We start from the raw sequence: 16,819 nt of genomic DNA, 5'->3' as shown, positions 1-16,819 counted from the left end.
TTCTATTTATTTATCATGCATAAACGAAGAACATTAAAGCGTTTAAGAATGGCGAGTCGCGAATCTGAATATACATGCGCTCGTACAATGTCGGGCCTCGAAGACAATCTTCATTCCCCTTTTACACTGTGGTTCAAGCGCACGTTGAAAGCATTTACATGGTGTTTATGCGTCTAGAAACTTTCCTCATAGATCCCAGTTATATTTAATATACATCGTGTGAATAAATAATTATTATTTAAGTGTGTGTTTTTAATTTAAAAAAAAAACTTCAACCTACCTCTCTTTTTTTTTTTTTTTTTTTTTTAGTCGCGACGAATTTTTCATTCGTCGCGACTAAAAAAATGATGACATTATTTCGAAGAAGCGCGTACTCATAGAGAATGTAATTCTTACGTAATTGATACAGAATAAGCATGTATTTATTGTATTAATTTCTTCTATATTTATTATATATTTTTATTATCACATTTCTTTTATATTTTTTTATTTATCATATTATTATATTTATTTCCCTTTCACGATTATCGTGCTTGCTCTCTCATTATAATTGTACCTGCTTTAAATAGATTCAAAGATTAACGCAGAAAGATATCGCAATATTTCATTGCAAAATATCATTTTAATTTCTCGCGCGATATCTGAAACTAAAAATATATCCGCGTGCAAAGCAAGATCGTAAGTATCTCTACAAAATATAAGTGTTTCGCGCGAGGATTACCGAGCAATTAAACGTTATTTTACAAGTTCGAGAAAGATCAAGAATTGATTCTGAGGAAAAAAAAAAATATAATAATGCTCTAAAGTCATGGATGACATTTGCTACGCCGCCAAAACGTAAATATTTCATCAGACAATGCAACACTTTAAATGCGATGTCGATTTAAATAAATGAAGACGCGATGCGAAAAATACAATGCATTCGAGATAGCGAATCTCACATATGCGTTTATGTGAGTAAAAAAAAATATATTCCTTTCGCGAATTCGTTCCTATTCGAATTCTGTGTGCGAGTGACGTAACTGCGTATCATTATTAATAATTAAAAGACGAACTTCTAAATAAAATTCTTTGAAAATACAAAAATAATAACCTTCGGGGCGCGATATTTTCACTAAAATAATATCTTAAATTTATCTTAAATTGTACTATGTACATTCGTATTTTCCGTTAATTCTAGGACACTCCGATAATATCGATTGAGTGGCTAAATGCCATAGACGCAATTAATCTTAACGAGAAAAAGGGGAGTTTGGCAAGTATCGCGGTATCTATAGATACCAACGATATTAGAAATCACGAGTTAATCACGACGTTAATTGACTGAATCAGTCAATACAGATACGGAAAACAAACGTTTGACAAACGTCTCGTTTGTCGCGTATCGAGTAAACAGCGCACGTTTTGCGTAGTTTTTACGGAGCATGGGAATTTCAACTCGTCGAAATCGTTCCCCCGATTTTCGCGATCTGTTTATATCTCGCGATCCAACTATCTACGAGTTTGCTCGACCGCGAACAAAGGTACGAAGTGTACAAGGGTAGGCGTTCGTTATCGGCGCAGTCAAGTACTCTCGTTCCGGCAAAACACAAGTGTTTCGTCTTGAATACGACGAAACACAGCTGCGAGTCTACATCACCAACAGAAAAGGACTCCTTGGCACTCGTTTGTATCGCGACAGAGCTAACGCGATTATCGTCGAACGGTGATAATCGACGATTAAAAATCAGGACAATGACGACGATGACGATGACGACGAAGACGATAATATTCTGAGACGTCAGAATTCTCGACGCGATATCTCGTGATTAAACAATACGACGAAAAAGCGAAAAAGATGACGAATAAATAAATAAATAAATGTGTATGGACACGCGCGCGGCGAGAGATGAACGTGGATAAAAAAAGAAAAAAAAAGAGAAACAAACAAAGAATAAGGAGAAGGTGAAACGTAGATTTCGACTCTCTCCGCGGCCTCGATGAACGCACGAACATTTGCGAGGGAACGTTACACACACTCTCTCACATATACATACGCAACACGACGAAGGTCCATTTCCGCCGTGCGTTCCGCGGCATACGAAATGCCCGCCGCCGTCGACGCCGCCGTCGTCGGAGGGGCGTATCGATTCGGACAAAACAATTGTGGCCAAGTCGTGGCCGTCGTTGCCGAGAGTCACACTCGGTTACGCATTCGTGGTATCGTGTAAAGCCCTCGCCTTTAGTCTCCGCCCGTGTCCTCGTCGCGTCGTCATTGTCTATTTCTCGCGATCGCGTATCGCGTAAATAAATGAGGGATTACGATGTATAATTTGTATTCCTACCGTATGGGGTAACACTCCCGCGTCGCTGTCATGCCTCCGGATCGTGCGCGTGTATGTGTCTCTCTTCCTCTTTCTTTCTATCTATCTATATATATATATATATTTTTTTATTTAAATATATATGTGTGTGTACGTGCGCGAGGACGAGAGCACAGAAGCCACGCGCGACCCACGACGAGAATTGAAACCAGACAGATGTAGTACGACACACCGACTAGTCAACGTACGGAACCACTCGCGTGCACGCACGCATACACACGCGCGCGCGCACGCTATTATTCCGCTGATATCGCACGCACACACATACACTATCCCTCTCTCTCTCTATAGCGCGCGCATCACTCGCGATTTCAAGGAGCGAGATCGCGACACGACGAGTCTTCTCACGCGCGCGGACACGACACCTCACTCGACGACGGCGCACCACGAACTGAGCCGAACAGAGACGGGCGGCAGGCGACAGGCGCAGGCAGGCAGGATGGAGAACGGTGGGGGAAGACGGCCGGCCGCGAAGTGGGGAAAGACGGCCGGCCGCAATGTGGGGGAAATTACTATAGGCGATGATGTCGGTGGGGCGAGGAAAAGACGTACCGTAGGTGCGAATGTTCCGCGTCAAGTGCCACGTTCGAGCTTGCCAGAGCAAATATATACAATAAATCAATCAAATCAAATATAAACTTTTGTATTAAAATCGAAACATCCGATATGTTCTTTCAAATCGACAAATAAGAATAAATGCCACGTTCGAATTTGTCAGAGCAAATATATACAAGTAAATAAAATTAAATATAAATTTTTGCCTTATAATTGAAACATTTATATCTTTTTTCATCGATAGATGAGAATAATAGACATGCGAGAAAGTAGAAAGGGACAAGAGATACATTAAAAACAATGCGTGTTTTCGTTTTAAAAAATACAAAAACTCGAATAACACACGACTTGAAATATTTAATTTCTTTTCCGCAAGGAGATATCTCAAAAATATATAATAATGAGAATAATTAAATGCGCGTATTAATTGTTCGATATATTATTCTCTTGCGGGAGATATATCGTTATCTTACGCGGGAAGAATTTCAACAAAAATTACAATATTAATGTCCAATTATTATGTTACTCGAATATTATGCATTGAATATTATATCAATGCAATGAAAATATATATATATATATATATATATATATATATATATATATATATATATATATATGCACATTATATCAGCGTTATATCACGATTGCATCACTTTTGTCGAAGTGATTTAACGTTAAATTAAGCATATACATTGCTATTTTTAGAATTAAGACGAAACGTTTAATGAGAGTGAAGAAATTTTATGGATATCCGTGAGAATATAAAAGAGCAAAATTGCTAGATAGTGAAATATGCGCAAAACGATATTAGGCCAATCGAATTAAAGGCTACGACAATTGGAACAGACTGCGAACTCTCTTCTCCAAGAGCTATATATATATTGTAACATATATTTTGTGTATGTGTGCGCGTGTATTTCTATCACTAACATAAATAACGCAATCAAATACGTTTCTGAGTTCAAAATCCCATAAATCTCGTGCATATCGCGTTAATTAATCGCAAATTGATTAGCAACGGCAACAAATTATTATTATTATTATTATTATTATTAATCTCTCAATCAACGCCATATTTTCCAATTTCGACATTAAGTTAAGAGTGTTAAGAAAATTATCCGATATTAAGTAAAATTGTTTCAATCAAGTGGTTTCGGGCAAAATTATTCTATACGAAGAATGGTGCAGAAAATGTGAAATTGACGATAGAAATGAGTTGAAGATAAATTTTACTTGCGCGAGATTATCGAGTTACGAAATTATTAAACATTGAATGTCAGAACTTCGGTATCGAAAACAGAATTGAATCACGAAAATCTTGTTTTCTAGTCAATCTAACACGGCAAAAATTAATTTCAAGTTCACTTATTCAATGTTAAAAATGGCAATTAGAATCCCGTAGAAAATAGATTCTTATCGAGATTATACCGATACCTATACCGAAAGAAGAAAAAATCGTTACAACATAACTAAATTTAATTTAATCAATTTAACGACTTTTTTCTCAGTGTACGTATTATTATCCAATCTCTGGCTGATTTTTTAATACTTTTGCGATCTCTCTTAAAAATCTATGCACATGCGTCGCGTTTAAGCAATATAGAAGCTCGAAATATTTCTCGTAATTCCACGCGAGCTTCGTCCCTACAAATGTATCTCCCTGGACGCTACGCGGGGCTTAATATCGCCGAGGGTAACAGAGAGGAAAGGCAGATAGGGGCGACCTTGCGAGAGGGAGTGTTGATGCCTGAAGCCGTAAGTGTAGGGGGATCGTCGAAAATATAAAAGAGAGAGAGAGAGAGAGAAAGAGATACAAAAAAGAACCTATTCCGAAAGAGAGGAGAGCGTCGGCCTCTCTCGCACGATTCTGACGAGCGAGCAGGGAGGGGGGGCCTCTTTTTCTCTCTCGTCGTCAAGAGGCCGCACCCACGCGGCCGCATCCACTAGCGCTCCAGGGAGCCAAGCTGACACAGCCCTGAAGAAGAAGCCGAGTAAACACGCCGCGACGCCCGATGTGCGCGAGGGATAGCATAAAGATCCGAGCGGAAGAGCTGACGTTTTGAAATCGCTATCGTTTCCACGAGATAGATTAGATTTTCATGTCGTTATATAGATATGTACTTGAGTAAAATAATTTCTGACGTTTATTCCCGATCTAAACACGACGACAAACATATTTTCTATAAAGAGCATTGCACAATTGTATCAAACTTTTTGAAATTACATCCATTTTAATCCCCAAACTTTTTCATTTCGTTCCCATTAGGATGGGAGGGAATAAAAAATCGCCGAACCATCGCAATGATAATCGAGTAGGAAACTAGAAAAGCGAATTTCAACTTTCGTATCCAACAGCGAAATATTCACGCAGCGTCTCGATTTTTTAATTCCACCGGTATATACGCGGATGAGAATGTGTTCGCCGCGGAAGAAAAAAATCCGGAATAAACGAATCGCTGTCTTTGTCGTAAGAATAAAATTTAACGCGCATCGCTTTAAAATCATAAAGCTTGCTCCGTTATTTTTGAATATATTTCTCGAACAACATTTAAGCCGGCACCGCACGATTCAATCTGCAAACGTGGAAAATTCCGAGGAGCTATCCTACGTTTTATATAATATGTATATTGACATGAAAAATATTTATGATATTGATATTCAAAATTATCTCGCTTGCTTTTGCCAAAGAGAAAAAGAAGATTAAGATTATGTAATATTTATATAAAATAAAATTATAATTTAAATTTCTAGATTTGATTATCTCGCTTGCTTTTACCAAAGCAAAAAAAAAAAAAAAAAAAAAAATTAAGATTATGTAATATTTATATAAAATAAAACTATAATTTAAATTTCTAGATTTATTAGCAATTAAAACATATGTAAAGTATCTTCTAACAATACGTGCATAATAATATATAAGTAGCATTATTCGAACGCTTTACAAGTTCAATAGTCTCGTTGGGAAAAATCTGTATGTACCCGTGTATATATGTGACTGTTAATATTTATAGACACACACACACACACATACACTCTCCTCTCTGTCTCTCTTTAATCATATATTTATTACATTCTACCATATAAATATTACAAAATTATTGTGATAATCGCTATATTCTATTATATATTCCTGCATTTCTTTAATTAATATTTTCCTAATGTTTAACGATTAGGAAGGTATTGTGTCAGGTATGTCCTACTATACATGCTATAAGCTCGTACTGCAATCGCGCTGCCACTGCGCAGCAACGTTCTCTCATCGTGTGGAGAACGTCAGGCAGATATCATGGCCGAGCACACATTAAGCGACGCTGATAACTCCAAGTTAAGCCAAAATCAACACGCGCGTTCACAGCTGCCGCGAATGCGTCACATCGAGTGACAAAGAGCTCAAGCTATTCTCTCTCTTCTTTATCTCTACTATCAACGAATATCTTTCTCTCTTTCTCTCTCCCTCCCTCTCTTCTTTCTGTTTCTTTTCTCCTCTCGTGACTTATGCCTCGGGACATAAGAGTACAAGTACAATCGCACTAAAGAATTCATTTAAATTCGATAAATTATATATTGATAAAAAAAAAAAAACGATTACTGCGTAAAGAAAAGCGTCTTATTTATCTTTCTCTCGTGATTTTGCTTTACCTTTCGTAGTATTTTCTCATATTGTTTTCTCTCTCTCCCTCTCCCCCTTCTCTTCCCTTCTCTTCCCCTCGGTTCTACTCTCCTCCAAAATTCTAGATGGGAAAGTGAGTCTCGGAACACGACCGTTAATTTTACGCAACACGCGCGCACGCTTCATAGAAACGGAATCCTTCCTTCGCTCGTTGCGTTGTGTTTACCGAGATCCCAAATCAATAACCAACTTTCCCGACTAGTCGATGGAGACCAGGCTCGGCGCCCGCAGGTTTCGTCTTTCCTCGAGAACGCTTTAACTTCGCGAAATATCGGTCGATACAGGATGGTAGAGATTCCAAAATCGTATATATATATCTCATAAGCTAATATGATGCAATTCTCAACAATTAAATATAAGAGAAGAGAATTATGTATGATGAAAAAGGTTTCGAGAAAATTATTCCAATAATAAAAAAATATAAAGGAGAAAAAATATTTATGTTCTTGCTTCTTTTTCTTTCGTGTCGTCGTATCGTCCGAAATAAAGATATCATCACTCGTTTGCTCTAAAAAAAAAAAAAAAAAAATCTCGAATAAGAAATATGTCTTCTTTGTCAATCAATTTATTTTACAAATTTATTTTAAAAAACGAGAAGATTTATACACATTAATTTATCCCGAAAATTATGATAACCGTGGAATAATTTGGTATTTTGAAGTATTTTGTGTATGATTTTTTTTTTCTATTTATTAATATATACTACAATGGAAAAGAGACGAAATTTATGGATTTGGTCGCATATGTTTGTGGAGATTCCGCTTTGTTTCCGAGATGACGGTGGAAAATCAACGCGCGGAAAGACGCGTAATCTAAATTGTCCGTATCTGAGATATTTATGATCCGCGCGTCTTTGTGCAACGAGAACGTGCAGATCCGTTTGTTAATATTTTAAATAATAACCGCTCGCGGTGCGCCGAACTTAACAAGGTACGCGCGGAAAAGAGGCGGATGAAGCTCGAAAAGAAGAGGGGGAGACAGATAATACGGAGAGGAGGAAGATAAAGCGGGGCACAGACGAGGGGATAGGGTTGCTACACTGTATCAACTATGCACCCTTATCAATTGGAAAATTGGTGTGTGCAACGGGAGCGGAAGGGGAGAGGGAAGACTGTGTCGTACGCGAATAAGAGTGACGGTGTAAGGACAGAAAGGAGAGAGAGAGAGAGAGAGAGAGAAAGGGACAAAACCAGTGATGTATCTATTATAAATCGTCTTTGAACCTGATTATCAAGACACAAAATTTTATATATATATACATCTTCTATTTTTTATCTTATTAAATATTCTAATATAAGAATTAATCTCGTTCAATTTTTGCTATTGCTAAATATGTGACACGTAGAAAATTATTGTATTTCAAAAAAAATTATTCCTATAGATTTATGACAAAGATTTGTTAAAATATCAGGTATACAAAAGTGTTATCTCTCAACGTAATGAAAATCCGCCATTAGAAAGAAGGAGAAATAAATACAGCAAAGAGGAGAGAGAAAGGGAGAGAGGAGAGACGATTACGTTTATACTCTCGAAACAGGACCGTATCGGTGAAAGGGTGGCCCCTGGACATTGTAGGAACGTAAGAAATTCGAAATTTTTCTCGTCGACACGACACGTTCGCGGCGAGCGACATGCACAAGATGTTGCGATGTTGGCCGGAATCGTGTCGACGACCCGCATCGTCTATGCACCCTTGTGAATTGGAAAATTCCGCGTTTGCAGAGGGACTTGTTGGCACGGAGAAGAGGGTACTCGTAGAAAAGCCAGGAGTGTATTCAACAAACGGAAAAAATTTAGAGGGAGAACGAGGTGACAGTCGAAAATGAAAGAAAGTTAGAAACAGAAAAAGAAGAAGGACACGAGGTGGGGAAAGAGAGAGAGAGAGAGAGAGAGAGAGAGAGAGAGAGAGAGAGAGAGAGAGAAGATAGATTTATCAAACATTCTCTATTCTTGTGGTTCTACTAACAACTTACAATAGTTATTGTAATAGTTATTGCGTGTAACATGCTTCGCGATGTCCTCCTTCACGTCTTTCACAAATAGAACGGAGATTATTGCTCAATATATATATATATATATATATTTTTTTTTTTTAATCAGATGAGTTAGTGTGTATTGATTGTGTATAAAGTAGCCTCCCTAGATTCGCACTTTCTTTTATTTATAAATTTCTTAAGTAACTTTAACGATTTTAATAAGCGAGAGAGAATTTGATTCAACTTTTTCTTTTACTAACTCTTTTTCGTTAACATCTTAACGCCTTATTGCCTATTTACTCCTTTGAAGCTCCTCTCTCTATATTTTCAATCTCTTATAACTTAAAATTTATTATATTATCTCGACATCATCGAATCTTGAAGAATTTACTCCAAATTTTGCTATAGGAATCGGCGAATGAAAGGAAACACCCTGTATCGGGAAAGAGAATGAGAGAAAGGGGGACAACACAGACGGAGAGAGTGTAACAGAGAAGGAGGGAGAGGAGATAAAGCGAGAGACTGATAAGGAGTGCGAAGCGCATGCGTCACTCCTCGTGGGCGTCGGAAATATGTTGACACATGAGAGAAACCGAGAGCGAAGGAGAGGAAAGGGAAAGAGAGAGAAGAAAGAGGGTGAAAGATAGATAGATAGATAGATAGATAGATAGATAGAGAGAGAGAGAGAGAGAGAGAGAGAGAGAGAGAGAGAGAGAGAGAGAGAGAGAGAGAGAGAGAGAGAGAGAGAGAGAGAGAGAGAGAGAGAGAGAGAGAGAGAGAGAGAGAGAGAGAGTATGTGTAGCTCTATAATGCCCGTATGTATTGCCGTCGATGCAGTTCCCATGCTGCGGGTACGCTCTACCATCGCCGTCATCCTTGTAGGAGAAATCTGCCATCGCGTTGCCATAACCACGCAAGAACAGAGACGTGATCGCGACGATCCACATTCGATCGATCGCGAGGTCTAATAAAGGGAAAATTATTGCGCGGGTTTAGAGCAATTCTCGTGTGCCCTCTCGAGTCGGCGGCGAACCGTCAGAGTCGAGAATCAGATTGGGAATTTCTCCTCGAGAAAGTCGGGACTATATGTATGCGTGTGTGTGTATATTGGAAAGAAAAAGGAAGAAAAAGATACGCGATAAATGTAATTAATTGAAAAGAACAACGAATCAGATGTCGAAATTAATATGAATTAAATCTCAAAAAGATTATAAACGCAATAAACTTAAAAATCAATAAACGTAAAAACTTTATACAAACCGAATCTATTTTTTTCGCCTCTTATAGATTAATCCGTAGAAAATTTATCTAACACTCAACAATTAATTAACCCTTAAAAAAAAAAAAAAATAAATAAATTAAGTTCACAGGAAAAATTCCTTAAAATCAGTAATGGATCTACCCTCACGAGTTCCTCAATAAATTCCACAATATATTTTTCTACCGTTCTAATAACAATGTTCTATTTCATCTATTTTAAAGATAAGAATGTCTTAATAATTCTATTAAATAATTAAACGCTAGAAATTTTATTAACATACTAATATCGTAAATCATTGAAAGTTTTACAAGAAATTTGAATGGAACTTTTTTCAAAACGAGTTTTCACAGAACAGAGTCGGGCCGAGGGCCTCGTATACGCATTCGAAGAATGCGTTTCAGAGACAGGTGAGACTTCGAAGGGAGGGAAAGAGAGAGGGAGGAAGGGAAGAGACGATGGACGCGCAGATCAACTTCGAAGGGAACGTTGCTTCGAATAATTCTGGGACGGTATACATATAGTCTTGCTTTGTATTTTCAAAGCGTTATCCAGGGACGTGCTATCGTGAGGGGCGAAAAACAAGACTCTACCGAGTCTGTCTCTCTTGTTTTTGCGAAAAGAAACATATATATATATATATATACTTTTCTAAAAATAACATTATTATTCGTACGTTTATTTTAAAATAAATCTAACAAAAATTCTATGCAGGAAAGACATCAAAACGATTACTTCGTTCTTGGATTCTAATCCTCAGACAAAAGTTAAAAATTTGTACTCGCAGATATTTATTTTCTGTTATCACTGCCATAGTTTCGATTAACATTGTTTCAAATTTCTGTTTTTTTTTCCCCTTAAATAGGTTTTTTTAACATTGGTAAAATTTGAGATCTAAAAAAATAGATTTCCAAAATAGATGTATCCAATGAAAATTTCAAAAACATAGTAGAATATAATAAAAAATACAAAAAAAAGAATGAAGTACAAAAAGATAGAAACTGATAGACAAATGAAATAATATAAAATTATCAAGGAGAAGATACTCTGCTAGTTATATTACGTAATTCTAAAGAAAGTCACAGGAAAGTAACTTTCGAATTTCAGAAGAATTCACGATACGGGTTAATTTATTGTTAGCATACACAAACTATGAGTTTTCGATAAAAGTCAGCAAACTAATCGAGAGATCCAAATTCTTATCTTTATCTCTGATAAAGTTCGACGCCTATAATTAATGAGAAATAAGAATACGTCAATTTAACAGAGATCTATGTCGTGATTTCGAATGTCCTTCTCTAATACTTTGCGCGCGAAAGCCGTATATATATATAACGTCAACCATACCTTATACATCCCTTTCGCGAATGGTACGGTGATATAATACAATGTGTTCGCAAAAGACACGGCTGTTCGCGATGGAAAATCGACCGTGGAAAATCGACGGACGCGCGCCCATAGACGATCTATCGTCCGTTAAATTATTACGCTCAGAGAGAACTTGGAACACGAGCAAAGTGACTCTTATAATTTCCTCCATAATGTAAGAGCGACGAAGAGGACGCGCATCGTGCGCATCTATAATTTCCATCATGGGCGGCGGTCGCGTTACGAGGGACGTTATTTTTCATGAAATTTTTAGAGCCCCGGATACTCCACGAAGGTTCCAAACGGCACGGACGATCCCGATTCGAGTTTTGCGTCGACCCCTTGTTTCGAGGAGATAAAACCGAACAATCTTGTATGATTAATCGTACGAATGGTTAGAGAACGTAAATGTGTGCCGTATAACGGTATATACTCCCTTAAAGGGCGAGATACGCCCTCTTTCGCTCAGACTCTCCCTCGCTTTTTTTTTTTCATCTCGAATCACGCCGCGGATACGCAAAGGCGTAGACGGGATTCTTGAACTTTTACGGGAAGCTCATCCGATACTCCTATAATCTTCTATAACGCTTTCTAATCTTGCAAAACGAACGCGTGACGAAACGGGATCTTTAAGGTCAAAAGACAATTATATTTTTATCGTTCTCTCCTTTCGATACTAATTTTCTCCATAATGTATCGATTAAATACCCCTTTCATATTTTCCCTTCGTCGACGGAAGGTTATCGAATCGGTGTATCAATTATACGGAAACGGCGGTTACACGATGTAAATCTTGGCGAGCGCGACGATCCTTCGGAAAAGCTACTAGATACTACTACTACTACGCACCGGTCTTTCTGGTCCGTCTATTGAAAAATTCTATGCATTTATAAGTGTGCGTTGCACGGAACGACCGCCGGGGTTTCAGCTGTTGTGTTACTTATATATTTTTCAGTTTGTTCTTTCCCAAGCGCGTTTTTAATTCGCGATTTAACGACCGACTATAAATCCGACACATTCGACGACAAACAGACGATAGTCATAAAAATAAGGAGACAGAGAGAGAGAGAGAGAGAGAGAGAGAGAGAGACGAGATCATCTCCTTCTAAATCGAATTTTTAATTCTCGAATATATATATATATATATATATCGGTGAAAATATCTCTCTTTCCATTGCGCATTTATTTTCTATCGAATATATACGTTGGAATTTGCAGATACAATATCTTTGTTGATATAATTTAACAATTGCATATCTTGTCTTGCAGACAAAAAGATAATTTTTTAAAAATATAACACCCTCAATACCCCAAATCCCTCTCCCTTTCAATCATGTAAATATCGCCAACGAACTATTAAATATAAAGAATATTGATTTTCATTCTGCTGCTTATTACATCCCTGAATATAAAGTTTAATTATTATAAATATTTTTATAACGATTAAACATAGAATATGATAATTATTATAAATATTTGTATAATAATTAAACATTTTAAAGATTTATCACGAAAAGAATTCCACTTTACATTCGTCCGAAAAATTGCTGCTAAGAGTGAATAGGTAATACCCATTCTTAGTTAGTTATTCTAATCATAAGGGTATAATATAGTTATTAAAAAAAAAAAAAAAAGGATCAATAACTTCTCATTCATGTAAATATCATCGGCGAGTTAAATTAAATTATTAATTAAATATCAAAAATACTGCTATTATTTTCAAATCTCTGCTCCAAGAATACAATACAATTATTGTAAGTAAGAAAATTTACAAATTAATTAAATTAATTTGTCTCATCCTCTCAAAACCTTTCAAGGGCGAATCAAGTGATCTATAAGAAAAAAAAAAAAAAAAAAAATTGTACTTCAACACAAAGATCTCTCTATCAATATTATAATGCCAAAATATCGATGGGAAACTGTCGATAGATACCAGAGTATCAGTGAATATCCCTATCAGAGAGGACACCCCGTATGCAGAAACGCAATTCCCGGCCAACACACACACACACACACATACAGAGAGAGAGAGAGAGCCATATTACGCATATACACATACACATGAAGAGACAAACAGACAAATACGAGACATACACACGCACACAAACACGACGCAGAATCGATCGAAGGGCGTCACAAGCGGATTTAAAGGGTTAGCGGCTTAAATGCTCGAGCGAGGATGTACCGTTAATTGCTAAGACAGACCGTACAGCGTCTGTCTGTCTTCGTCGTTAAAGATGTTTGGCGATACGTACTCGCGATCGTTCAGTCTCGGATAAGTTCGATCTTTCCATCTAGTCTATTTTATGTCGATCGTCGTCATCGTCGTTGATAATGACGTAAATCTACGAGACGCGCCTGTGTGTCGACCTACACGAAACAAAGATAGAAAATGCGTATTCGATATATGCGAGCTCCTACGAATACGTATAAAATTATATATGCGTGTGTATTGTATGCCGAGGGAAGAGTATCCGCGTCCGTTTCGACTTCTCAATTCTTTACAAACACCTGGTGTTTTTTTTTTTTTTTTTTTTTTTTTTTTAACACATTCACGTGATATTCAGATATTATATTATACATACACATAGAGAAAATATGATTCAGTATACATATATATATATATATATATATATATATATATATATATATATATAATTATATAATTATCGCAAGAATGACTTTAATTCGTGAAATTAAATCTATTTCAATGACCTACGTCTATTTATGTTTTAAAGTTTCTACGCATCTCAATCATATATTGAGATATAATAAATAGGCCCAAAATATATATATCTACAGACTACTATGTATGTGTTTGTATGTGTATATTTCAAAATTATATCTTTTTATAACTTATATTTAAAAAAAAAAAATTATTTATCGTACCTTGTAATTATGTGTTTCTTAAAATTGCTATTCTGTCTTATATTTGACACTTCTGCTCTCTCTCTCTCTCTCTCTCTCTCTGCTAATATTATTAATTCTATTTGTTATTATACCAATATATCAGTAGGGTATTTACACTCCTCATTTGTTCTACATCAATAGAGTTATCTGGAAAAATTTGTTAAAATATTGGTAATTTATTTAAAACAAACATTGAAATTATTCATGCAATAAAATATGTAAAATCCTTTTCTCCTTCTTTTAACTTTTATATATATATATATACATATATACATCAACTTTTCAAGTTCACATCTCTCTTTATTTCTAAGAAAGCTCCTTTCGGCTTTCCCGAATTGCCAATCGGGGGCATCGACAAGAACGACATGAACGAGAGTATCGCGAGTACGGATATATACAACGCGCGTATTTAACGGATATTTGTGTACAAACAAATGTACGGTACAGGCGAGAGCGCGTGACTCGTATTTACATGTACATTTCGATTGACAGACAAAAGGATCAGATGCGCGTTCGAGGAATAAATGGGGGAGGGATGGATAGAAGATAGGTAGAGGAGGGGAACGCAGACGAACGGAAACGTAAAAAAAAACATGTATATCGCAGGTGAAGCGAGGAGCGAGCAAAAAGCGGCGTTGCGGGTGCAACGAATTTTTTTTCTCCCCCGAGCTGTGTGCATTTTTGTCGGGGACCTATATACAATGTATCCCGCATGTGTTGATTCCCGTGTGTCAGGGGGATATAGTATACGGGTTACATCGGCTTATCGCAAAATTAACCGTCGCGTCACTCCCGAGACAAAAGAAGGTAGAAGAGTGTTTCAGGAGCGACATTTCATCGAAAAGAGAAGCGTAATACGCGCACAAACACGTACATCTAAAGAGACTCGACGGAAGAACGGTATCTTGGAATTTACTCCACGACCGTTGGAAAAACACGGAGCGACGTCTACGACGGGTCGAGCGAGTCGGTGAACATGTTATAGGGGCGATAGCGATAAGAGAGAGAGAGAGAGAGAGAGAGAGAGAGAGAGAGAGAGAGAGAGAGGAAAGGGAATCGGGAGAGAAAACCGGAGGGATAAAGAGAGTGGGAGGGAAAAAGTTACATAGAAAGACAGAAAGGCAGAGAGAGGCAGAGCGAGCAACAGCAGCAGCGGAGGAAGGAAAAGAGGAGAAAAAGCGAGAGGGGAAGAAGGGGAGATACAGACAGATACAGACACGCGTCCACATTTCGGTGGGAAAAAAATTTCCTACCTTTGGAGCGCCGAGTGTAAAGAGGATACTTTTTCTTTTTTCTCTCTCTCCCTCTCTCTCTCTCTCTCTCTCCCTCCTGTCAGAGCGACGTCATAAGTCGTAGGCGTAGAGATGCTGACGCTCGTCGAGCCGCGCCATTTAACAACGCAGCGGCGTATATATACAACGTTACGCTCGTGGAGGTAAAGGCAACCGTTGACGGCGATGGCCGCGGCAACGGCACGGCAGCTCACCACTTCGAACACCAACACCGAGGTCGTTCCGTGGCTCCACGTTCGCGGCCCCGCCCATTAAATCGGGGCCCCGTTGTGTACGTGTCGAGACGCGCGCCGAACGTAGCCGGAGAGGAGCTCACCCGCGTCAGAAGCGCTAACCGCATGACACACGCTGCTCTCGCGCGCGCGCCTCCGATTAATGCGTGCGGCCCGTGCCTCGTCACGGCGTCGACGTCGACCGTCGACCACGACGACTCGCCGTCCGTCGCGCGCGGCCGCTTTATTCCCTCCCCCTCCTCCCTATGTTTCCAGTGCCGGCTTTAGTACGTGATCCGGGACTCGGATGATATTTGTACATACGCTATAAGAAAGCGAAAATGATTCGTAAAGATGAAGATTCATAAATTCGATTAAGCGCGCGCGCGGTTAATGTATCTTTTATCTCGATGAATATCTAATATCTTGGTATATAATATAATTTGCAATTTATTGGAATTACCTTGCAATTGGATCAGGAAGAATGATGAAGGAGATACGTAGCTCTCGAAATATTTCGATCGGGGGTGCAGGCTATAAAGAGACGGCGCTGCGCGTAACGATATTGCGTCGCGCTCGCGACTCCATCAACGTCTGCTGTTTTGACGTCAGAATCATTTCAAACGTGACCGCCGCGAGCCAATAACAGCGCCACTTGCCGGCGAAGAAATTGAAACAAAGGGATCATTGATGTTATCGACAAGTGATATTATCGTCAGTGATATTATCGATAATAACAATCGACAATATATATATATACATAATATTGCATTATTATTATATAGATATCTTAGATTTTATAATTTACATTTAAATAACTTTATTAGCAGTCTTCAGTGACAAAAAAGAATATTTCGAAAATATGTTTGTATAGGAAATCCGCGCGTTTGCAAGATATATATAAATATTTGTATCGATTCAATATCAAATATCAATATTCTTTTATAATGTTTAGCATAATGTATTAGTTAAATATCATTATTATAGTACTTACATATAATATGCACATACATATATATATATATATATATATATATATATATATATATATATATATATACACACACACACGCACAACACACACATATTATATATAAATATATATATATGCCTCTTTGTACACATGGATAATTTCAAGTATAGCGAATTTTTAACGCTAGAACCAATTTGTTATAATATTTCAGAAAGGAATAGAATTATATCGCAGGTAGT

The 16,819-nt window shown here is 37.6% G+C and overlaps 1 protein-coding gene across 4 annotated transcripts in view; it reads right to left on the bottom strand.

Moving 5' to 3' along the window:
* Positions 1 to 15,870, bottom strand: part of Mura (murashka) — a 40,289-nt gene extending 24,419 nt beyond the window's left edge. For 2 of the 4 annotated variants that reach the window (XM_070294863.1, XM_070294864.1), the window contains exon 1: positions 2,325 to 2,763. Coding sequence is in view for 2 of the 4 variants with exons in the window: in XM_070294864.1 (XP_070150965.1) it covers positions 2,325 to 2,356 (32 nt within the window). In the remaining 2 variants the exon portion in view is untranslated. The other 2 variants (XM_070294862.1, XM_070294866.1) reach the window with 2 other exon arrangements.
* Between the last annotated feature and the right edge of the window lie 949 nt (positions 15,871 to 16,819).

Source organism: Polyergus mexicanus, unplaced genomic scaffold, assembly GCF_030449975.1.
Source record: "Polyergus mexicanus isolate NDT 795.1 unplaced genomic scaffold, iyPolMexi1.0 SCAF_4, whole genome shotgun sequence".
In the NCBI taxonomy this organism is placed as follows: domain Eukaryota; kingdom Metazoa; phylum Arthropoda; class Insecta; order Hymenoptera; family Formicidae; genus Polyergus; species Polyergus mexicanus.
This window is presented reverse-complemented; position numbering and strand designations above follow the sequence as displayed.